The sequence below is a fragment of the Athene noctua genome, chromosome 2 (genome assembly GCF_965140245.1).
Source record: "Athene noctua chromosome 2, bAthNoc1.hap1.1, whole genome shotgun sequence".
NCBI classification, from domain to species: domain Eukaryota; kingdom Metazoa; phylum Chordata; class Aves; order Strigiformes; family Strigidae; genus Athene; species Athene noctua.
This window is the reverse complement of record NC_134038.1, coordinates 96,236,628-96,262,651: the sequence shown is the minus strand read 5'-3', so window position 1 is coordinate 96,262,651 and position 26,024 is coordinate 96,236,628. Positions and strand designations below refer to the sequence as shown.

Genomic DNA, 26,024 nt, shown 5'->3' with positions numbered 1-26,024 from the left:
ATCAAAGATGTGTGGTATTACTGCCATGTTTGAGGGTTTTTTTTGACAAAGAACTTTTCACTGGAAAACGAAGACTTTCAGAAAATGAAATTGTGGGAAAGAGCTGGTGTTAACTCTTCCAGTTCAGGGAAGGGTAACTGGAACAAAGTTTGGACACTCTTGAAATATTCCATCTTGATACTTTGAAAAGAATATTTGTTTTGAAATTACTTTTGTTTCACATGTTTTAATGTATACAGAAGGGTTCATTTATTACAGAAAAGGTCAAAATAATTTCAAAGCACTTTAAATGATTAAAACAGGTCCTATCATTAACCAAAATATTAGTACATGAACATTTTTGTTTTCAACATTTCCATTCCAATTTGGGATCAGAATTAGCTTTTGAAAAATTTTCACATGAGGGAAAGTTACTTCTCATCCATCTTCTGCAATTAAAAACTTCTAAGAGACCATGTATTAGTTAAAGTGAGGCCCCATGCGGCATGAAATAAGTAACATGGGTTCTCTTTTCCTGCATTGGTAATTACAAATAATTAGATTCATCATGAAAGAGGAAGAAATGGACAGTAAAGACAGTTCTCCAGCCTGCAACTGCCTTGCTTTATCTTGGAGAATATTCTTGATGTCTGTGCCTCAGCATCCTTATTTTATTCCTATTATGATGCATATAATGGAAAAATGTTATAGGTAACAGACCTTCATGTTAGTTCTGATTCATGTGAATGGTTTTTTACATTCTTGCTTGCAATGACTCTTTCTGCCACTTCTGCACATTCTCTTATATTTTCCCTGATCTCTTGTTCCAGTTTGTGTCAAAATCAATAAAGTTCAGGCCAATGATAGCCATGGTATTCCCTGAATTTTTAGTACTGATTGGTTGGAATATTCAAAAACTATCACATAATAGATTGGTATTAAGAGAAAAGTTACTGGATTTTATGTTCATTTCTCACCCAGCTTCACAGAAGCTGTTTTTTCCCAGATTCTCCCTTTTGGGCCTGGGTGGAAGCTGAAGACTTTCAATGTTTGTTCAAGATGGCTGGACCTCTGATAGCCCATGTGGCAATTCCAGATATATCTGCTGGGCTGTACAGACTTGCTCTACTGCACATAAGAATGGACCTCTCTGTGCCTGAGACATGTTAGATGTATTTTGTGTGGACTAATAGCCTTTCAACGTGCAAGAAATCTGATGCGCGCTAGATGCCTTGGACTTACTGCACATATGCAGCTCCATGGACGGTACTTCTGTAGTGTCTTTCTTGACTATTGAATTGATCGTGTTTATGCTCTGTAGCACACACAAATCTGTTTCTTGTGAGAAAGCCCCTAGATATGAATACACTAAGCATAGTGGCTGAGATTATTAAATATAAAATGAAAAATATCTTAATGATTTTATTTTTGTTTTAAACGAAATCATACAGACGTGACATACTGTTAAGCAGTGATTTTCATTCTGCACAAAAAGCTGTATTTTCCAGTATGGCTCTGTATTACGAATTTTATCACTATGATCTGTTAGGGGATTGATTTCCAAATCACACCACTTAATCTAGATATGAAAAAAGAGCCCCAAACAAATCACATTGTAAGCAGGATTTCTTCAACTTCTTGAATTATGGCTTAAAGAAATTGCTGATGTAAAGTTCTGAATGCTGTTTAATGTTGGGAATCCCATGGAATTTTGTGCCAGACTACAAAGTGCAAAGATTCAATATATGACCCATCTGCATTTTCTGTGTTTCCTTTTCTTCCTAGTTTCATGTGGGGCAGAAATACCAACTGATGAAATAGCAGGGCCAATTATACAGATCCATTAAATAAACTTAGATGAGCCTATATACAGTATAACCATCTTGATCAAAGGATCTGCTGTCAGTCAAGGAGTTGACTAACAGACAAATGATTGGAAACAGCTTTTTTCCAGCCTGGATTGGGTGATAATTGTGTGAAAGAATGGAAGATCTAAGAAGAATGGTCTTTCGCTGGCTGTGTTGGAGAAAGCATGGAAGACTATCGCAGGGTGCAAAAAGCAGTCTCTTTCAGAGGAGAGGCTATTGCTGGGAAAGTAGATGTAGAGGAGATCCTGACTTGCTGAAAGAAACTCTGACGCTCAAGAATGGTGAGGACAAGCAATAAGGCTTTTTAAAGTTTGTTTTTTCACTACCATATGCCCCAGGAAAGATGCACCGTTAACACAGAGCAGTCATGAAGCTGGAGTATTGAATTCCAAGAGGTTAGACTTGATCTGGAGAGAGGCTAAGGCATCTGGGCTAATGCATCAAATTTTTCTGGAGGTCTAACACCCTTGCCCAGAAAATATGCTGAGAGAGGCCAAGGAAAGTAATGTTATTTCTCTCTCCTAGCAATGTGACACAAGATCACTGAGAGAAAGAATGTCAGGGGTAATTTGACAATTGACACATCAAGGCTTAGAGGCTCTATTAAAAGAACTATTAGACATGTCAATTAATTTTCCTTTGCCTCATTAATGAGCATCTTAGCTATGCATCTTCTGTTTGAAGCAGTAAGCAATCATTTTTCCAGGTTCCTTCATGCTACGACAAGTCACAGCCCTCCCGAGACATATATGAGACTGTATAATATAGTATGATTATTGTTCCTCATTTCATGAATGACTCTTAACTTTCAAACTGAAAGGAAATATAATACTTATTTTGAATGTTAAATGATGTCTCTAAAAAAAGAAACCTATGCAATTCAACATTTTTCAAAGCACCAGCTTGTTCCATACTTTTAATTTGATTGTCTTGCAGTAACTGAGTTTATCCACTAACTCCAGTTCCAGATTCCAATCAAAACCCCAGAAGAAGGAAAGGAAAAAAACCCAACCCACACCCCAAAACCAAAGCCAGAGCACACTCTTTCTTTTGCTATGGGAACTATGAAGTTGCTGATGACCTTCATTAAATGCCACAGCCAACTTCTGACATGCTCAGCAGTGAGTCTCATGACCCACAAACAGAAAGGCAATCTAAATCATGGAGTGGTTGTATTTGTCTCTTGTGTCTAGAAACCCGCTGCTGGAATTTGCTGAGTGCCTCTAAAAATGTAGCAGAAGGTTCACTGACAATTTCTTTGTAAATTTTACCTTCAAGCCTTGAGCCCAGCAAGCAAAACCTATTTAATAAGCAGACAAAAGAAACCCAACAACTAAACCACCAAAACCTCCTCTCTTTTTCGCTGTAATGATTTGAAGTCTTTAAGCTGAAAGAATAACATCAAATAAGACCTGTGAACCAATTTGCCTTCAGGTTAAAACAGAAACAAAATAAAAAATAACAATGTGTTAACACAATTTTAAGGTTATACAACTAAAATATCACCAGCAAGAAACTAGATGTGAAAATTAGAGTTTTAACATAAGTGTAAGTTCAGATGCGTTGTGGATCAAGTAAGTTTTATGTTGATCCTTAAGGAAATAGATATTAAATCTACATATTAAGCAAGAAAAAGGCTATAGAATACTGAGAGCCTGAAAGAGTGTTATTGTCTGAACCAAAGCAGAGGTTTTCAAAGCAGCCTGTATCTGCAACCACAGAGCTCTTTCTAGTTGTCTTTCAGCAGCTGATTTCTTTTGGTATCTTTGGAAACCTCACCCTGACTGCCCTGTGTGACTTTTTGAGGCTTTTGCATCCATATGCTGCTACCAAAGTTACAGGAACTCATGGGAAGGTGAACAGTGTACTTAGCCAAAGAAAATTAATGCTGTGTGAATGTATCCAATTATTAGGCTTTGCAATTAAACAAAAAGCTCTAGATAGGAAGGAAGGACCGATTAAGATCCTGCTATACTAGGGGCTATTGGAGAAGGAAGGAGCATCAGACCCAGTAGTGCTGTTAGTATATCACACTGAGTTTTGACAAGCACTGGTTTGTCCACGTGGGTAAGATATGACTATTTTATAGGTGCTTCTGTTTGAAAGAGTTATCAATCGCATCTAGTCAAAGGGGCACAATCTACTGCAAGCCAGTAAAATCTTTTCTGAATTCAGACCAGTAGTGGAAAACCTTATGGGTCTAAAATAATGTGATTTTGTCCTCTAGAATTGTGTGGATGTCTTTGTTGTGGATAGGAAGGTAGAAAATTAATAAGTGTTAAGGCTGACTGGCAAACTGACTGCCCTCCTTCCTTCCAGTAATCCAGCCTTTCAGCAGCATAAGGGAACCTTAAAGCTTAAATTCAGAATCACCTCTGTGGTGCCTCTTGAAGGTTATTTGTTTCTTACCTTTATTGTCTGGGTGAATCTGGCACTCTGAAAAAAATGTGGTTGTGACTTTCAGGTATTTGGAGTTATTTGATGAAAAATCTAAAACTTCTGAGGAAAAGCAGAATCATATCTTTATAAAAAGTTAAAATTATTTACTGTGAGGTTTTTTTTTTTTAATGTTGACAAGCTGTTATTTACAAATACAGTTGCAGACAAATATACACAGGAATAAAAACCAAAACAAACAAACAGAGAAGTTATTTGCGTGGTAAGTTCATTACCTACCAACTATCGTTTACCAGAGAAGGCAAAATAAGGCGGCTTTTGTTCTGCCCTAATGCATTATTCTGCTTTGGAAGCTTTGGTCTAATGGCTCCTGAACACTGGGGTTTATTTCTTAGCTGTTTTTTTTAGGAAGGCAAGGTATATGCGGTAAGGCTGTCTGTCACTCTACCTCTAGAAATTCTGAACCTGTTGGTCTGTTTTAGCAAGATGGGTAGAACCTCAGGTTATTGCTCCCACAGAGAGAAATGCTGAGGTTCGACCTACTAGGAAGTCAGTTCCCCTGTTCCTGGAAATCTTTATTGTATGGGTGAAGTCTCACAACCGAGTCTCTTTTAGACAGTCACTTTTTAGAAATTGTGAGTGTGGTGGATAAGTAGTGTAATACTTCTTTATATTTGAAGTGAAGGAACAAGTTTATTGCCATCTTAAAAAGTATGTGGCCATTCTTTATGCTTGAGCAAAATTTTCTTTGGTTAGGGGTGCCAAGTCCAAAATATTCTACTGCCAGTAAAATATTTGATTTTTTTTTTTGTAAATGCTTCTTGTTGTTGTTCTTTTTCAGTCTGATGAAATTGAAGTTACCTAGAAGCCATACCAAAAGCTCTTTGAAACGGCAAAGATTCATATGGATGTTGATTAACTATGTATTTAACAAGTCAATTTTTATTTTTAGATAATTTTAACGTTTTAAAAATTAATAAATTTTAAATTTACTTTTATTTTTTCTGCATCCCCACTTTCTGCTCTCTCAGTAGATAAAGCTTTCTATGAGGGTGATGATGTCTTAGGCCAGAACACTGCACAGGTAGGAGAGACAACATAAACTGTGTGCATGGACAAACTAATGTGTTTTTTGCAGGGACTTGTTTGTAGCCATAGTCTCCTTTTTGTACCCCAGCATCCTTTACTCACCCCTCTGCTTCACATTACTCTCTGATACTGACATTTCTCATGGTGACACTTTTTTATGTTCTGGCTCATACTGCATGTTATTTAGTCATGCCTGGGATAGCAGTTTTGAATGTGTCTGAGAGGAAATGCCCTCAAAGAAAAACACAGACCCAAGAGCACATTTGTATCTAGAACATACAGAAAACACATAATGAGTTTGTTACGTTACACTTTTTTATTATATACTTTTAGTATCGCAAAGCAACATTTATACCAGGAAAAGGATAGCCCCTGTCTCATTCGAGCTTATTTTTTTTTCCACTGTTAGAGCTATGTATTACCATGATGCTGTGCAGAAATTATCAGGAAGTTTTAGGATTTCTTAGCATAAGGCAGAAAGGTTTGCTTCTCATAGCAAGTGTCCCCTTTGGGAAGGAAATTTCAGATGAAGAGCACTTCACTGGATCAATAGATGACACCAACAGAAGAGAAAGCCTGCATTTGTTTTTCCATGTCTTACATGCAGCTATGGGCAATAGAGGAAAGTATATTATCTAGAGATTGTCTCCAATAAGGGGATATCCCTCAAACTCCCAGTGCAGCTAGCAACCACACATTGATTTTCAAGAAACAAGCTGTGGCAATTTTTAAATTTCTGTTTTATACTGTGGAACCAGTGGAATAAAGATGTGTCTTTACGTGGAAAGAAAAGTTGTGAAATTTTTTTACAAAGGCAGCCAGGCAGCCTATTACAACACTACTTGGACACATTAAACACAGCTAGTATCCATTATGTCATACAGTATAACAAGCAGGAAAGAGAGCACTGCACAAGAAATTACAGTTTGTTTCTTTCCTTCCTTCCTTCCTTCCTTCCTTCCTTCCTTCCTTCCTTCCTTCCTTCCTTCCTTCCTTCCTTCCTTCCTCCCTTCCTTCCTTCCTTCTTCTCTTCCTTCCTTCCTTCCTTCCTTCCTTCCTTCCTTCCTTCCTTCCCCTTCCTTCCTTCCTTCCTTCCTTCCTTCCTTCCTTCCTTCCTTCTCTCCCTCTCTTTCCTCTTTCTCTCTCTTTCTCTCTCTTCTCTCTTTTTCTCCCTCTTCTTTCTCTGTCTCTCTTTATTTCCCTCTCTCTCTCTTTGTCTCTTTGTCCTCTCTCTCTTTCTCTCACTTTCTCTTTCTCTCTTTCTCTCTTTCTCTCTTTCTCTCTTTCTCTTTCTCTCTTTCTCTCTCTCTCTCTCTTCTCTCTTTCTCTCTTTCTCTCTCTCTCTCTTTTCTCTCTCTCTCTCTTTCTCTCTCTCTCTCTCTCTCTCTCTCTCTCTCTCTCTCTCTCTCTCTCTTTCTCTCTCTCTCTCTCTCTCTTTCTCTCTTTATTTTTTTAAAAAGGAGAGACCTGATTCCTATAAACAACCCCCTAAAGGTACTCCCCTACCAATAGCAGACCACTGTAAAGTAAATAAGGTTCTTGTTATGTATCCTCCATGTCTTGATCATAATTTCTATCATGGTTGACATTCTGGTCCAGTTATATCAGGTACATTCTGTGTAAGTCCTTTAGAAGACTGGGATAAAACCCTGCTGAGTGCAGGATCATTTTGCCTTGGGGAGAGAGTTAGTCAAAGTGCACATAGTTCAAGGTGGATTTCTAGTCAGATTCTGCAGTACTGGGACATTCTGAATTTCTGAATTGAATGTAGCTCAGAAGGAATTAAATTAGTTCTTTAATGCTTGGTTTTTCTCCAGAGCCATCAACACAAATTACTTTCTAAAATAGGCAGCTAAATATAATAACACAGCATTAAACTGAAAAGAAAAAGTTAATACTGTTATTATGTGATGCATTTTGTTTGACTGAATTGTATGGATAATTTCCACCATAATTTCAGTGGTGTTTATAAAGATCTTTTAAAAAGATTTCAGTTTAACAATTCCTATAGTTGTGTTTTTTCATAATGTAATTGAATTTAAGAAATCTGTACAGTATCTAAATTTTGTCATCTTGATAACTGCTTAATGATATTTTAAGTATAGTAACCTAAAGTATTCTGCATGTGCACATATCTTTCTTCCTTTCCTTTCCTTTCTTTTTTTTTTTTTTTTTTTAAGGCTCTTAAAGATTTAATTAAACTGTCCTAACATACATACTTTTTCTTTCAGAAAACAAGTTTTATTAACACAAAAACATTTTTTAAAAGCAGTGTTATAACATCTGTCATCTGCTCAAACCTGAGATTGTTCTCTTTCATCAAAACCTTGATGAAGAGTTCTTCCAAAGTGGTTCATTATAACTATGTTTGGATAAAATATGCATTGTAAATGCTCTAAATATTTCAGGTAATTTTCTGTTTGTGAGATTTCTTTTTTAATATATGACATTTTCTTTGTAGTTTCATTGCCTTATCTGGCCATGTTTAAATCTGTAAGGTTTTATTTTTAACTGCATTCCAATTGGCGTTACCTGAGTCACATCATACTTCACTCTCTTCATGGATTGCTCTTCCTGTGTCAAACTCTTCTGTGCATGGACACATTGGTGCACAAAATAATATTAACTAAAAAAAGATAATTGATATCAAGTAGAAAATTAATTCTCAATGTCAAAACTGCTCTAAATACATGTCTCTGTTCCCCCAGACTCCATCTCTTTTGCCTGCTTAGTTCTTCCTTGTAAAATTTACTATGAAAAAGGAAAGGTCATTTTTGTCAGGTCATAGAGAAACTTCTAGAGGTCTGACAGGAATAACACTAATGGTCTTTTAGAAGTATTTTTATGTACAAGCTACAGCCATAGATTCACTTTTTTTCCTTTCATCTTTATGCCCACCTATTACTATGGTGCATGAGTATTATAAATCTGCACACGAAGCGAACAGCACATTCAGTTTAACAATCGACATCCCAACTCCAGCATCTTCACACATGTACAGTTTAACTCTGGCAAGGGAAACAATGCAAGCACATGGGAATTCAATTTCTGTTTCAGCCTGTTGCTGTGAAAAAACAGATACAACTGAAGAAGCAAAGGGTCTTTGACTTTTGTGTCTTGTGTAAGAGTAAGTTTCATCACTGTGCAGCCAGCCAGCTAAAGGTCTTTCTGAAACATAGTACCATCCTGTGCAATGTGTCTCCTGCCCACTCTATCCACAGCATCTGCAAGTCTGTTGGTTCTCACTGAAGGAAGGTGGCTCTTTGACTCCAGCTGTACAGATTCACACTCATAGTGGGATGCTGCTGCTAATTAAGTCAAGGATGGAAAAGATCAAAGCTATGCCTTCCACCCCTCCTTTTTTTTTTTTTTTTTTTTTTTTTCCCACACCACAAGGCTATTTCTTATTTTGAAACTTCATTGCTCTCTGCTGCAAGGTTCACTGGAAACCTCACCTGCCTGTTTGGTGGAGTTTTGGCTGGGTACTGGATTGCCATTTTAACTTGGCAACTTCAGAGTCTTGTTTCCCAATGGCCTGCCAGCTAAATTGGTGTGTTACAGATGAATGCACAGCTCACAGATGGTGTTTGAGTGTTTAGTGGCTCTCAGAAGTAGATATGTATTTGGTCAGGAGGAAGATTATATTTTTCCTCCAGACAGAGCAAATGTCCTTGGGGATGTTTTCTGTGTCAAGGTAGAAACCATTCCACACAACAGGTACAGGGGACTCTCTTATCTTAAGCAGGAGTACTACCTACATATATATATATATATATATATATTTTTTTTTTTTTTTTTTTTTTTTTTTCTCCTGGGTAGGGTACACTGCTACTGTTAACACAAAGAAAAGATTTGCCTTGATTCTCCTTAACTTCTATAGACGTTTTAGGCCTAGCATCTCTCCTCCTTTACTTTTTATTTTATTTTTAACTGAGATGAACTTCAAAGTATATTTATTACTCTGGGTGCCCTGTAAGGTTCTTCTCCAGGTCCTAAAATCTTTGTTTTATTGCTTATGCACAAGGTTGAGCATTTGTGTGTACTTACTGGTAGAACAGCTTTACAGATAGTGCTGTGTTTGTGAGATCTATACTTTCACTGACATCTTGCTTCCTCCTTTACGATTTGTGTCATCTTCTTATTTATACATTGTCTTCTTATTTGCTTAAAGCAGTCAGAGGGCAAGAAGTAGGGGACAGTTACATGCTTTCCTTTGCTTCTTGACTGGCCTAGTCATGTCATGAGGATGAATAACAGAGACTGTCCACTGCCTTTTGTTCCTTTCTAGAATGAAATATAAAACAGAGCTTCTTAAAAGTTCTGAAAGCTGCACTCAAGTTTCCCTGTTTCATGTTTGTTCCCATCCAGAGCTGGAACCAGACAGACTGGAATATTTTAACAAAGTCTGTTCTTGTAAGATTTCCAGACTGTTTTGCCAAGCCAATAGGCTCATGAAAATGCAGTTAAGCATGAAATAGGCAAAGTTTTAGTTGCCTACCTAAACTTCAGGGATGATGATAATAATTTGCGTTTTGTCATTTTTGCTTTGTCATTGTCAGATGCTACTCAAAGCTGAAATGTGAAAAGTTCTGCCAGCTCTCTACACGGAACCACACTGTCCTGCAGCATTATTGCCACTCTGCTTAGGTTTTGTGATTCTTCCTTCCTCCTATGCTTCCTTCCCCAGCTTGGTAAGAAATCTTTTCTTGAGAATGTCTCAGTTAATTCCCTCAGGAAATTCTTCGTTAGCTAAAGGCAGGAGATGGGCTCCTCTGTCAGCCTTACACCACTGGGTAAAACGACTGATGAGGACAGGAATCTGCTTTTGTTTGCCAATTTTCTGTTGTCATAAACTCTTTTATAGTGAAAGCTGATGGTCCACCATTTTGAGGCTAGCACAGATGTATCCAGAAGAATATGAAGCTGTCAGCACTGTCTTCCCTTCCTCTTTAATGAACACATCTTGCCCCACTGACCTACAGTGTCTATACCCCTGTATGGAGGAATATAGTAGTCCCTCTAAGGCAAGAGCTGTGCCAACATATATACCCATGAGCTTCTTGGCATGAGTGGGCTGTGGGAGTTCAGCTGATGTGTTTGTTCTGGCTCCTGGCTATGCACATGATGCAAACACACCTGGGCTGTTGCTGATCCAGAGCTTGCTGCCTGCTGGCCATCTCTTCATGAACTGGCACAGCCTGGACCTTGAAGGAATTCAGCCGCCAATTGCCCTCCTCCTCCTCCTCCTCTCCAGGTTGGCAGGGCAGCATGGGCGCTGCCAGGTGCACTCACATACCTGTGTCATGTTCTTTGCAGCAACCCAAAACAATTATTGCCGTTATTGGCTGACTGTATTTCCTGCTTTGCAAGAACATTTAATTCCTAAAACCTTCCTTCGGTGTTTTTTGATTTTGCATGCATTTCTTTTTTCTGCCACAGGTGCACCTGAAAAACAAACCTGTCAGGATTTCCAGCAGTTCTTCTGTAGCATGATTTTGGATTTTTCAGCAAGCTGTAGAATAAATTCTCCTACGAACATTTGTATGTTAAGGAATTACCTAATGTCCAGTCAGGTCTTTTGCCACCTCTCTTACAGCAGATAGTCCCTAGATAGCCCCTGTAACTGTTTGTAGTCCCCATTTTCTTCGTGCTTGCAAACTGAAGAATACCAAGCATAGGCGTGTACTGGAAAGAGATAAGAAAAAACAGCGTCTTCATCCTTGGCAAATGTTCTCCCTGGTTATATTCATTTTGCATACAAATAAACAAAAAAGTAATATTTTATTAGGAATCCAGTGGATAGAATTATGGACTGTAAGTCAGCGGAGCTTAGTTCACAGCTCTGCCGTTGGCTTATCAGGCAAAGTCATTTGTATCATCACCATACAGCCTGGGATAAAGACAATTTCTTTGTAATGCAATATGAGATCTATAAAGAAAAAATATTGTGCAGAAGGAGTAATAATAAAATCCTTCTAATGATAATAAAATTGTATGTTTTTTATATATTTTTATGTTGTGCACAGTGGAATGAACCAGATTCTATTCTGCCTCGTGCTTCAACAGTGGTGCTTTTAACTGGATATAAGGGCTACATGTATTAGTGTATTATTTGAGAAGTACCTTCAGATACAGGTGTGCTTTTCCACTGTGACAGCATTTCATTGTAGTAACACTGGGCAGCATTTCCTACACCTTCATTACTGTTGATAAGCCATAAAGCACTTTACGGCTATGTTTAAATACCTACCATTTATGGTGATGATGAGAAGGGGTCTTTTTTATTTGTGAACTGGGTAAAAATGTTGCACAGATTCTTGGGCTTTGAGGACTGTGATTCCTTGAAAGTAATTTGCATAAAGTAATTTCTGTCTGCATTTACTCTTTAAATCTTCTCTGGCTGTATGAGTAACATAAAACATTTATTTTGCCTTATTTTATGCAATGTAAATAATAGATATGTTCAGGACTAGATCCTGAATACCTCAGCTGGTATACACTGGAGTAGCTCTGGAGCAAGCAGGGTTACATTGGCTGAGAATCTACCTCCACTGTCAGTTGTAAGTGCCAGCCTTGCAGTGCATTATACAACTGTTCACCATAGTTTGTCAGTAACAAAACTGTCACCCAACAGTACACACTGCCTTCTATCAGCCATTACTTTTCTGTCATCATCATCAAGTGTAGCTTAAGAGAATCTGTGCATCGTTTCCTTCCTTCTGAACAATTTCCATTGAAATAATTGACCTGCTTTTATGGTAATTTGGTCTCTGCTATTTGTTACTGCAGCATTTTGCAAAGAAAAATGCAAAACTAATGCCCTAGAACAGAAACATTCAGCCAAATTACTTACCAGTAATCCAAGGAATCATGGATAAATCCATTGCTCAAGTGGCTTCTCATTTTAAGCTTTATATAGTTTTCACCCAAGGGTTGAGATTTGGGTTTTTTGTGGGTGGAGGGGTTGTTTTGTTTTTGAAAGGTAATACTCATGCTTTCTGCCCTAGAGCGACTTTATATAAATCTCTTCTGAAAACTGTATCTGCCAGCACTGTCACTCCACCCACGAGCTTTCACTAGTAGCACCAGCTAAAAATATTTAAAGGGGCTGTTTCCACTTTTTTGGTGCATTTCATTTCATGTTTCTGCCTCTTCCTTTCTTCATTCTTCAAAAAAGTCAGTAAGAGATATCGTTTAAACCCAGTGTTTTGAAGTGACAACAGTAAACTTCCTTACAGCGTGATTAACAAGTACTCAGGAATAGTTTACTGTAACTTACAATTAAGTTGGAGCCCACTGAATTTATTTTAAAGAAAATGAAGAGACTCCATTTATGGGTTGGGACCTTCACTGAGTCACTGGTTATGTTATGTTTCCCATCAATTTCTCACTGGCTAGTGGTGTTCATGTCAAAGTGTTACAGAGTCACAGAGAGGCACAAGCTAGCACAGAGGTGACAGAACTGGACTTCTGACAAGTTAATAAGGAGAACTTTAGTTTCCATTTAAAAGGTGGAAGTGATGGTCAAGGTGTGTTGAAAACCACAAAGTCTTTAGAAAAAGAATTGCTGTTCCAAAAGTAAAAATTAATGTTGTTTGATTCTACCTAATGGATATATTTTTCTTGATTTCTTTGGCTTTCAGTAAGCTTGGCTTTCTATGGAGTTTCTGGACTGCTATTGCTTTTTTCAGAGGAAAGGTGCACCAAAGTAAAGATACAGATGTTGCCCTGCTAGGATCATTGCTAGTAGAAGGCTTCTAGGGTTTGATAACAACTAATGTGCTCTGAATTTCTCTACTTTCCTTTGGAATTTTATTGAGTATGTGGATTCCTGTGGCTGAGAGCACCAGCATCTCAGCGGGATGACAGCTCACAGGTAGAGACATTAGCTCTCTTTGGACCTCCTGAAAGTGGAAGTAAACTGGGGAGCAATGGAACGATGAAGGCACAGGTTGAATATTTTCATTGCTGCCTATATCTTAGGGAAGTTCGACAGTCACACTTTGTATGGTGCGCTAACGGTACTTACACAAGCATCTTCCACACAAAGTTACAGAGCTGGAGTAAATGTTTCATGAAACTTCTGTGAAAGTACCAATTGTATTGCTAGATCCTGCCTCCATGAGGAAGTTAACTCACCTTCCCAACCCAGAGTTTTGGTCACTAATATTTCTATGTGTTTCTGGTGCTCCAGGACTGCTGTGAATGAAAGAGGAGTTGATAGTTTCAGCACTCTGAGCTTCTTGGCCTCCTTCTCAATCTGTGTGTTGGGTTGGAGGAAGGATTTATGTCTTGAAACATTTTACAGGTGGTATATTAAACATTTCACTCTGGTGTTGTTTGTTCGGAGGTAGCTTTATTTAGTAAATTAAGCCTTAATAATCTAGTATCAAATTACTCTTACATGAAATGAGATGGTGATCTAAATACAGACTTTTGTGGAAAATACATGGTTACTCATGCTCTCGGCACAGAGATGAAGATTGGCAGTGATCCCTGTAGGATGTGGATTTCTAACATGGGTGAGGCTGGGTGGGACTTCTATGTAATTCTGCTTGTTTGATGAAGGATGAGAAGAGTATTATGAGCTAAGATAGTGGTCTTTTCTATTTTTTTTTCTTTTTTCTTTTTTTTGCACAAACTATTTGGTCTAATTAAAAACAACAGTGGAGCTAATCCCGCCCTACTAACTCTTCTTAAGGAGTGAATACCTTAAGAGTAGATTTTAATGGAAGTTATTCAAGATGACAAAAATTTCTTTATATAAAAGGAAATGTAGCACAATCTAGCTTCAGAGTTCAGAATATGCAGAATGCCATGGTTATTGTAGTATAATACCATAGTCAATTATATTACTTATTTTATATTTTTCTTTGTCTCTTTCTCACACAAGCCTAGACTATAATTTCATCATGTTAATGAAATGTATTATATTCCTGTAGGCTGCTGTGGGTAAATAATTACAATATGAGGAAGGTGATTCATGATGTGGCCCTAAATTTGTAAAGTAGGACTTTGTGACTGATTAGAATATAAGCAAAGTGGACTGCAGTGTCCTAAAAAACCCTTCAAAACCCCTGACAGATCAATTTATAGCCACTGCAAGTATAATCTGTCTCAGCCCAACAGATATGTCTGTCAAAAGTTTTGGTGATCTGTACCTGAGGCTTTCTTAGTGATGCAAAACTTATTTTTTGTGGTGTGTCCCTGATAACGTCTCCTTTTCTTCAACCAACCAGGTAACAAAAGCTTCAGCATTCTCATAAGAAAAAGGGGCTGACTGACAGCATGTCTTCTCCTACACATGTATCTTGCTCAATACTGAGTTGTATCAGGAATAATGTGATGCCAAGGCTGGTCCCAAAATACAGACCTATGGCTGGCAAGCCTAGGGTTTTTTATTTCTCCTGATCATTGAAACCTACACCAAATGCAGAATCCTTTTAACTTTCTCCATTGCTATTCATAGTTCTTTCTGTGGCTGCTGGAGAAAGAAATGTACACAGCTATTTAAGAAATTCATATGTGTAGACAGGAAAATGCTTTAAGAGTATAAAATACAGTGCAAGTATTGCTGTTGCTTCTTCTCCAGTCACATGCTACACTTTAAAAAGCCAGCATGCTTTCTTCCACAAAAAGATCTTTATATTTCTGAACTTTCAGAAGTCTTAATCAATATAAATAACAGTTTGAGCACGATGACATCATATTTAGTCCTAGAGTTGTGCATCTCAGCTGCTTAGTCATTTGAATCAGTGGAAATAAGCATAGCAGTTAGAAGTTTCAAAAGGTCAAAGAAGCTACTGTCTTTTCAGCTTTGAATCAGCTGAGAGACTCTAGTTTCTTGGAAACATAATGCCAAGGCTGCATCTCTGCATCTCTTTTTTTTTTTTTTTTTTTTCCCCTTTGAAGCACTAATTAGCTTAAAGGGCAAATCACACCACACTCAGTAGCAGCATACTGTACAGTGCAAGTTCCTTTCTATTTTCTCTTTCACTTGAAACTAGTTTAAAGAGGAGTTTTAGCCCACATTGTGTACTGAAATATTTGACTAAAGTTCTCTTATCCAAACACCAAAAAGCCTTTCACATTTTTCAATAAAAATGAATACTTTTCAATACAAATATGACAAGTTCTTTTACCATTTTTTCAGAAGGAAAACAAGTGATAAAGTGTTCCTCAGAGAGCAATTTGTGAGAAAATTACAATCAAAATTAAGGACTCTTTAAAACTTGTTTTAAAATATGACTTGTTGTTTTCATTATAAAAGTAGCAGCATGATTTCTGGGAGGAAGCCACCTATTGCCTAGACTGCAATAGAAAAAATGTTCTGTTTTTTACTGTCAGATGTGCTGGTCAGTTATGATCAGAACCTGTGCCACCTGTCCTGTATAACAGGACTGTACAGTGTTTTAGCAATTGCTATTTCTTATATGTTTTTACAAATTACTCTTTATTGTATTTCCATATATTTTCAGCTGCCGTTCTGCTACTGAAGTGAAACTGTCCAGGCGGGTTGTTGAGTGTTTTCATTTCTTGGTATATGCAGCCTTCTCAGAGCTGGGACCTATGCACTGGCGCTCTGGGAACCTCTGGCTGCTTGTGCTGCTGGTAGTTTTGCTTTGGTTTGTGAGACTTTACCTGCATTATCTGAGCCAGTGGATCTTCCTTCAGACCATCTCAGTTCCTGTTACCAAGTAAGTCCTGCTGCCTTCTTTCTCTGTTGGAATATTTCTACAAATAGCTTGATTCAGAGTAGTTCCTTTGCACTATGAAGAGAAATGATGACTAAGACTCATGCTAAGGGCTCTGCGTGCAAGTCTTGATAGGAGTTTCTGTAGAGACTAGGAGAACAAGGACCACATCCAGACTCCAGATGATCTGATATGTAAATGTGACCCTAACAGAAAGGTGAAGATGTTAATAATGTAAATTCTCAACCCAGAACAGTATGTGTCCATTTGTACATCTTGTGTCATGCTTCCCTCTCTCACCTCTGAGATACCCAGCAGGTTATGCATCTTCCACAGGAATCATTTATCATTTTGGATCAAGTATTTCAAAATGCCTAAGAAGTGCACAAAACCAAAGAAGCATTTAAATCATATTTGATGTTACCAAGTGATCTATGAGTAAAATACTTAGAAGTATTTAACACTGATATATCAATTTTACTGTGAGGACTTAAACAGGTTGACGTATTTTAACTATATGATACATTGAATTTAGCTTGGGAATCAGAGCTTTCTAGAGAGTTCCAAGAAAATCATTACTTGTCTTTACTTGATATGAAAAAAAAAGAAGGAGAACAGGTCCACAAGATGATATATACCTGGTTCTCCATATGTTGCTGTGGGGTAGAGAATGGGTTTACAGAGCAAAAAAGATCAGACATGCTTAGGGAAGGGAAGATTTCTCCAATACAAGCTTTTTTTTTTTTTTCTTCTCTTCACTTTAAAGCGTTATGCAAACCTGAATTAGTCAGCAGGAGCTGGTAACATCTGTGATCTATATCTGCTGTGATACTGAGATTATTGGCTAAAATTGGAACAGGGTGTCTGAGCAGACTCTGGACAGCACTGGGTATTGTTAAAGTGGTCTTCTAGACCTTAATGCAAAACCAGCCATATCTCGCTTCTGGCCTTGAACAGCCACGTGGGCTCAGCCAGCTGGCATTAAAACTTCTGGGAGGCCAAGCATCAAGAGTCTGTGAAAACAACAGAAATGCAACAGAAGGAGGCAACGTGTGAGAGAGAGGTGGTCATGTTTGAAGCCACTAATCACAGCTGTCCCAAGCAGTCAGCTAGGTAAAGGATAACGTTCTCAAGCCAAGATGCCCCGGATCAGCATCCCAATCTGTAGCTGTGTGCCTGCAGAACATGATGCTGAGTTGAGCACTCTATAGTGCCACCAAATACAGTGGTAGCACACTCAAGAATCAAACCACTTCAACTTAATTTTGAGCAGAATTTAATCCACTTCAATTGGCTTGAAATTTTTGCCCTAAATTTCAGCATCTGTATGCAGCTCACAGTGCCATGCAGTTCCTGTCTCCTACAGTGCCAGCAAATTTGCTCATTGTGTGAGCTTTGCAAATCTCACCATCCTATGGTGGTAAGAGGGATGCTTCCAGTCACTTTAGGGATGTTAAGAACTATGTCTTCCATATCACATTTTCTGATTTGTGCAGTGTCCAAAGGCGCTGCAGTATGGAGAGAGGGGTGAGCACCTGGGGCCTGTGCTCACATTGGTGCTTCTGGGAGCGAATATATTCCTATAGCCCTGCCTGCACAGTCCGTCAGAGGGGATCAAATGACATGGAGGCAGCAGGAGGGGAAAAATTTTATGGTTTTGAGTATCTTCATACAGTTTTTGGTCAAGAGGGTTGTGACCAAGGTATGGATGCAACTTTACAATGCAACATGCTGTATGCATGACTCCCTTTTTTTTAACGGTTTTCCCAGAAGCACAGACAAACTCTCTGTTTTTGCTTATTTACAGATTCCAGCTTTTCCCTCACACTGTCGAACTGTGTTATCAGAACTCCTTGCTGCATACCGGTGAAGAGTTGGTCATGGTTGTGGTGGGACCCCTAACCTTGAATGCAGGGCTGCTTCTTATGGTCCTGATCAGATGGGGCTGTCAACAGCTGTTTGACTCATTCCCTTCCTTCTTGTCAAAGTTTATCATAGCTATGGGACTCTGGACAGTGCTAGACCCCTTGGCAGTGTTCGTAGTGGATTCATTCCTGGGGGTAAGTCACTTAAAATAACTTGTACATGAGACCTTGACGTAGAAGTTTGTTTTATTCAGTGAATCACTGAAAGATATGAAATTCCACCCCTGGCAATGAAACATGAAAGTTAAAAAGAAATTAAATAATAATGTTATACATTACCTTTTTATTAACAAAATTCCCATCTAATGGAGTCACTGTGTTTCTGCATAAAATTAAGAGCACTGTACAAGCCATATATGGAGATAAGAAAGTAAATCCACCACTGGAATGATTGCATCTTCTTTGAAAAGGATTACTGCAATTTTGGATGTTAATGGAGATGGATTAATGAGCAGTCCTGATTATTAGCACTTCAGAATTTTTCTAAGGACTGAAACAGACTAAATGAAAAAATAGAGGTTATTGTTCACTTCTCTGACATGCAAGGTAGTTAATATAACTTTCTGGCATACCTAAAAAGACTTGTGAGATTGAAAGACAGACATATTTAAGGAAACCTTCATCACGTATAAAGTCGTGAGAGCAAAGTTCTCAACTCTGTCTGTGCCGGTGTATGTGCTGTGTAGCCCATCTATACTTCAGTGACTGGGGACTTTTACCATATCCAAGATAATGCTCAGTCTCCCAGAACACATTTCAGATTTGGCTCTCACTTTGCGGGTGACATGGGGTCCTTTTGATGGGATCAGGGTGCTGAGAGCTTTTCTGGGGGTGTTGTATTGCTGTTTCTGTTTGTTTGCTGTTTCTGTTGTATTGTTTCTGTTGCTCACTCCAGATCAAGCAGTAATCCACAGTCCTTGTTGTGGATCAGGTTTTCATAGGTCTCTTGGTTCCTCATCCACTAACCTGTGTTCTGCTTTTAAGAAGTCCTGTTAAAAATGTGATTTTTCCACTGTTTATGTGCTATTTCCCATTACAGTGGTTTTGAAAATTAAAATTCAGCTGTTCAAGAAATTTAATTTGCGCTCACTTGGGAGGTAATTGCAATATTTTAAGCATGTGGCAACACACTGTAGGTTTCACTTGGACAGCCTGTTTTTTTGTTTTTGTTTTGTTTTGTTTTAATTTCATGGTGTAAACCATGCACAGAATTGAATTTTAATTGTAATTATTCCAATGACGAATTTTTCTCCTAGGAGAAAAAGGAGCATTTCCCCAATATCCAGGCTAGAAATATTTAAGTCTTCTCTTCCCCCCCCCCCCAATACTGGTGCATTCATAAAAACTGGAGGAAAGGCTGAGGTCTGTCTTGTCTATACCACACTTGCATTGAGAAAATCATTGTTGTTGGCTTCAGTGGCATTCTGTTCAGTTCTAGTCAGACTGGATTCGTTATCAATTTCAAATAGGGCTTCTCTGCTTGGTCAGAGGGAAACGTGAGATACGCCTAAAGTAACTAAGTTCCCATTACAGCGTTAACAAAGCATGCCCTTTTCTGTACTTTGCATGGAAAACTTGGCAATTTTACCTACCAAGATTAGCTTTGGTAGAAACTAATTTGTTCAAATATTACACAATATACTATGTGTATCCTTTCCAAAATGAAACTATATCTCTTACATGTGTTTTTGTTATTGCATTTGTAATTGGTTTTTTTTCTGGCATTCTCTCAACAGCTATTTCAGATTTACTTACCCATCTATTTTAGATCACACATTTTTAAAATGTTGTGGTATCATAATATATTTTAGTGCTAGAATGTATTTTAGTATCCTAAATGGCCTTAATACTAATGAAAGATGACAGATAGCCCTGGACACAAAGGTTTCTTTGTTTACTAACTAATTTTTTTTAATTAAGGGAGGACTAGAGAGACAGTTGCACATTTGCGGGCTTTCAACTCGTAGTTCAAGATACTCGTCAAATGTGTGATTCCAGGCCTGATTTGATATCAGCTTGTAGAAGGGGATGTTCCAGGAGTAAGAATCTTTCCTATGATTTTGGAGAATGCAGTCCTAATTCCAGTTCTGCCAGAGTTTCCAGTTTTCTGCCAGAGTTGGTCTCTCTGTAGCTTGTGAAATGCAGAGTAACACCTCTTTAGCCACGTGGATACCTGTCATCATAAAAAGCATTAGAGACTGCAAAGTGCTCATGTGACCATCCCTCTGTGGTGTGACAAGCAGCTAAGACAGATATTGACAGATATTATTGAAACAATTTAAAATAAAGATACCTTTCTTAGATCATGTCTTTGAGAACCATAGAAGGATTGACACAATCTCTTTGCTAGAAAAAACGGATAGAAAGATACACTTCCCCATGTCATTTTTGCCTTGCTAGAAAGAACTGTTTGGATAAGAGAGAAATTTATTCTTATTTGCCATTCAGACTTTTGCCTCTCTGGAGGGATGTCAGGATGTGACTGTTGTGCAGAGGATTTTCCTTGGTAGACAGTCTCTTCAGTAAGAAAGTGGTGGAGGTAGACAGCTTTTTTTTAGCAAGAAGAGAGGATAGAAGAGGGAGATAGAACAGAACCAGGAGACAAAGTTTTGTTTTGTTTTGGTTTGGTTTTAAGAATATGGACAGATATGAATTAGTGACTAGTCTTTCTATGCCATCAGCATTTTCCTGGGACTTCTAATCTCCGTTAAAAAAACCTGGCAGTGTTGCAAAGGGTGGAGGGAGAACAGAAATATATTCAAGAATGTAAATCCTTGTACAGCTCGTCACTGGATTTGCAATTGTCTTTATTATGCATGTTACCACAAAGGGTGTAAAAAATGGGGAGAAAGGGGAGAAAGTTTTGAATCTTCTGAAGGATTAGTCCAGGCAGGTTGCTCAGGAAGGTGCAGGTTTCTTGAAGCCTAAATGTCACAGACTCCCTTTCTGAATGATAAATACTGGATTTTTTCATGGTGCAGTTTCACATCGTTGCAAAATGTGTTAACATGATTTAATATGGATATGGCTGTCATTGTGTCACTTTGAAAAGAAAAAAGTGAAGAGAGGAATTTATTTTAGCTCTCAGCAGTAAAGACCCATGATATGTAGCTGAATTCTTCTAAATCGATCCAGCAGAGGGCAATAATATGTCAATACAGTAGCTAGTTCTTAAGAACTAGATATGAAAAAAAAAAGGAAAATAATAATTTTTTGGAAAATATTTTTTTTGTTTTTTACTTGAAAGCATAAAGAAACATAGAGTGCTATGAAACCTTCAGGATTCTTTGTGAATCTTTTCAAAAATACACAAGCCACCTTATTCTCAATTAAATTACTATTTTTGTTCTATGGATATTAATTCCTTACTAATATTTAGTATGCTAAAGGTTTGTTTCATCTTGTTTTCATCAGAATGAAAATAGTTATGCATGTTTATTTGTTTACAAAGCAGTTGAACATAAACTATTAATAGCATAACTAAGTAGAGTATATGACAGTCATGTACCTTTGGAGAAGCTATTAATGCTACAATTTACAGTTGCTACTTTGTACAGTTAAGAGGTATCTTTAATTCCACAACAGCAGTGGGAGTATGGTACAGTTAGATTCCTTTAGAGGTATTGGTCTCATTGTGTCTCTATTCCTTCTGAGAAAAGAAAGAAAATAAATGAGAGCTCTATCATAAACTGATGCTGATGCTTATTCGTTATTCAGTGTTGCAGGCTGTTCTTTGTGGCTTCTCAAACTGGACTGACTGGACACTAGGAGTGGGGGCGTGAAGGGAATATCTGATTTTCTGACATAAAATGTTGCAGACAGATTTGATAATGCATGTACATACATTAAAATACTGCTTCATAAGGGCGAACTTGTCTCTCTTGCACTGAAAAAAGGCCAGCCCCTTTGGGCAAAACTTAACAAAACCCTGCTGGTCTCCCCTGTTGATCTACTTGTAGTTGCTTTCTCCATTTTTCTCACCTCATTGAGTCTGTGAAGCTTTGTGAATCCACTACCTTTGACTGATGCTGTTTGCAAGGCTAGTGGCAAAGCTATTCTAGGTGTCAGCTAGCAACACATGTAGATGTCTTCGTAATTCCATTTGTCATTTCAGGTAACATGATGGTTATTTTCGTTTTCCAGTGGTAGCACCAAACACTGACTCAGTCTGAAATCGGGAATTGGTGTGTACATCCTCCAAAGTATACATGTTCAAAATCATGTAGCTCTGAGTCTGGTAGGAACCACCATTTTTCTTGTGACAAGGACAAGTCATTTTGAGACTGGTCAGTTTGGAATTATTCACTGGCACAAGTGTTTTCTGCTCACTGAGCATTCCTAAAACCAGCGGCATAAATCATTCAATATTATGTGTCTCTGGGCATTGAAATAAGGCAAATTTCACCTTAATTACCCTGAAATGCTAATGAAGTATTTTCACTGTGACTTGGTTTCTGTTCAATAAACCACCTCTATAGGATAGGTTTTAATTGTAATAAAATTAGCCAAAAAAATAGTTTATTTCACATCTCTTGGTTAATTTCAAACTCTGTGTAGCAGGCTCCTAAGTTTCAAGCTGTGTGTTGTTTCAAGCTGTGTGTTCCACAAATTAGTGTTAATTCCTTCTCTTAAACAAATTCAGGTTCTTTTGTGTCTATAGGTGAATAGTCTAATCAGGTTTGGCATTTTCTTATCTTGATTTTTTCCCCGTGACAGCGACTTGGGAACAGTGTGGAGAAACCCATTGCTGATGCTGCAAAGCTCTACTGGGTCTTTCTAAGAGCAGAGGAGTCAGGGATTCCTGGTGCCTTAATCACTGTGATGCTTTATACAATCCTGTTCATCATTTCATCAACAGTGTTGTACCTGTACTTTTTAAGGTATGTCTCTTTATCTCATTATTTTTTTAGGAGTTTAGGTTCAAGCCTCTTCTCCTGTAAGATAAAATAAGGTGATGTCAGAAAACACATATCAATGTCACATATCCAGAGCCCAGAACTGCAGACGATCAAGGAGAGGTTATCTCCTGCTTAGGTTTTAATGCACTGTTATTTTGTGGGCGCTGTGAATCAGAGAGGGAGCCACTTATTCCCTCAACAGGAACACAACTGATATAACAATTTTTCATACAGTCTGGGAGCCTCTGTTTCTTTGGCTTCAGACAATGGTGTCTGTGTCTAAAGTGTGTGCACCTTTTATTTAGGTACTTCAGAAGATGTTGTCTTTAGTCTTCCAAGAAGGGTTTTTGTGAGAAACAGGAAAAACTCAGAAAGTTACAGATGGTGTGAAGTGCAAAATCTCTGAGTCTGCAGTCGCCCTCAGAGTTTTAGGGCCTTTTGACGATACAGAATTTTTTGGCTTGATGTGACTGAGGCTTTAACCAACTGCATGATGTGACTTAATCCAAATAATTTCTCCATGATTTTATCCCTTTACCAGTTTTCAGTTCATCATTAAATTTGACCAGCTACCTTTCTTGCCACATTTCTAGTAGGCACTATTAGCTGTACAGTCAATGACAGGTGTGGAACACTGAAAAAGAATGAGATAGGTTGTCTAATATATTGAATGAAAAAGTGTATTTTATTTTTTCTGAGTACTCCTCTATAATACATCATGAATTTTGTACTGGCCTCTGATTCACCCAGTGATGAGCATTGAGTGCTGGCAAGCACCAATAAAAAGCCTTACACAAACGCAAAATGCAGGCAGGTGTAAGAATAAAAAAGCTCCACATATGCCCTCCATCTGACAGAATCATCCCTTGGTCTCCTTTCCACAAACTCCATTGCAGCAGGCAGAAAAAGATAAATGGCAGTCTAAATTTCTGCAAAGTATTTCAAAGCTCCTGCATTCCTGGAAGCTGTACACAACTCCAATGTACTGGTAGTCTAGTTAATTAGTTTTTGAGATGTTAATGCCTTCTTAATCATTGACTTAATAGTTTTGAATAGCTTCATAAGTTTTAGCTGCTGTCGTTTATTACTCAGGAAAATTAATTTAAATTAAAACATTTGTAAGGCAGGTTTTTATGAGAATATTACCAACATCTTCATTGTCTGGGGAACAGGTGCAAGATCATCAAAGGTTCCTTTCCTTCTGGATCAATTTTCCTATAATGTTTTCGAATAAAGGGGTGGGGGGAGAATGTTACTAGGGGAAAAAAGTTGTCTTAGTACCACACATTTTAAAAATGATTCATAGCAAAATACAAAAGCAAAGGGAAGATAACAAAATCTGTTACAGTGCATAAGGTCTTTGAAGTTCTTTTCTTGACAAAAAAAAAGAAACATTTTGAATACTGAAGTCTGTGCAGAGCAAAGTTATGCTATGAGCTTCCGAAATTGGATCAACTTTCTCTTCTTTGTATCCACAGACCAACACAGTGGAAACCTTGGCCTTCAGTCCACTTAATGATAACATTAAAACCTTTTAAAATGTTTTTAAGGAAAGCATCTCTGCAATTCATAACATTGTTTCCTGAATATTGATATAACAGCACTTGTTTTCAAGAGAAAATAGTATTATAACTGAGGCAGTAGTACCCCTTTATATCAATATTTCTCAGGGGTTATATCTCTAAGATATTCAAATGTAATTTTGCTTGATTCAGAAAACATATGTTTTTTACACAGGCATCCACCATATCTTTCTCTCATAGGGAAAACCAGTATAAATATTGAGATGTCTTCTGTGTCCTAAGACACCAGTCCACAGGGAAGACTTTGACTGTTGGATGGTGGAGTTGGTGCCATTGGTTAGAATTACTCAGCAATTTGCCATTTAACAGAAGTGTGCAGCAGTATATAAAAAGAGGAGAACAGTGAATGCACCAGACCACCAAAGCAAGTAGGGGAAGTGTCTTTTTCTGCCATAGCTAGAAAGCTTCATGGCATCACTGATAAACAACCAGGAAGCTAATGAAATCATGGGCAGGGGATAAACAGCAGTAGGCATCTATTTGTGTCTTTCTAAACCAACATACCTCAGTAAATCTGGCTCCCCTTGGGTGTCTTGGGAGTCTGTAGCACATCAAACATGGAGAGATATTCTAATTACTTTTTGGAAAAATGAAGTGGCATTGGTTAAAATTCCTTCATTTTAATTCTACTAGACATTAGAAACAGTCAGGAATTTGTTGGTGAAATGTTTTCTGCATTGTGAGAAAATGCAGACCTATCTCAACTAAACATGCCTGCTGGAGAGTCTAAATTTCCTAGTATTGAAATATTTTTTGGGAAAAAGCTTCAAAGATCTAACTTTTTTAATGTTAACAGCAAAATTAATTTTATTTTTTTTTACAGTTGTTTTCTAGAAAAGGATGAGAAAGGCTGAAGTGAAGATGTAATAAATTGTTTTAAATCACTCAAACTACCCTTCAATTTTTGGTTTGTGTAAATTTTTGAGAAGTCAGTTCTTTGGTATGACTCTGGTCAGTAAATAATTACAATGGGTTTTTTTCATTCTGATAAATAAATGAACTTGTAAGGTATTATACTGGGTCTCATATCTCTAGAAAATAACATCTGAGCTTTGTTTTACTCTTTGTGGCATTAGCAATATAAATTATTACTGTCTTATTTATAAGAGGCCATTTTAAGATACAAGGAGTGTTTTATTAGTTTTTGTGCCAAAGAAAAGAAATTAAAGCAGGTAACAGGAGAAGGCTGAGCACATTTGGGCAAAAGGAACAAAGCTGGAAGACAGGCTTCATGATTCTTAATTAATTCAAAGTTAATTATATTGTTTATAACCATGTGCTTAAAATCTTCATATAGAAAATGTTTATGGCAGCAAATAGACAGTAATTTAACTGCATTAAATTTTACTTCATTTGAAGTCAGAATGTTACATTAAGTGAGCTTGAATAAATGGCAAGGTCTTTTTCTTGTTTAGCAAGATAAGTGGCAAGTCATTTAAATTTCTGACCTGGAATTTCAAAGACTAACGTCATAGAATATTATTGTTTCAAGATGAGTGGAAGCCCAGAAAACCCCCCAGCTTGATTGTTAGTTTTTCAACTAAGCACAAGATAATTATAAGTTATGAGTCAATGTTTGCAAAAATATATC

At 37.6% G+C, this 26,024-nt stretch overlaps 1 protein-coding gene across 1 annotated transcript in view; it reads left to right on the top strand.

The window, feature by feature from the left end:
* The window catches only part of LOC141956677 (uncharacterized), a 119,136-nt gene that overhangs the window by 57,547 nt on the left and 35,565 nt on the right, over positions 1-26,024 (top strand). Inside the window, exons 9-11 of the mRNA XM_074897481.1 lie at positions 15,812-16,030; positions 17,835-18,087; positions 22,669-22,832. Of these exons, the coding sequence (XP_074753582.1) occupies positions 15,812-16,030; positions 17,835-18,087; positions 22,669-22,832 (636 nt within the window). The remainder of the gene's footprint in view (positions 1-15,811; positions 16,031-17,834; positions 18,088-22,668; positions 22,833-26,024) is intronic.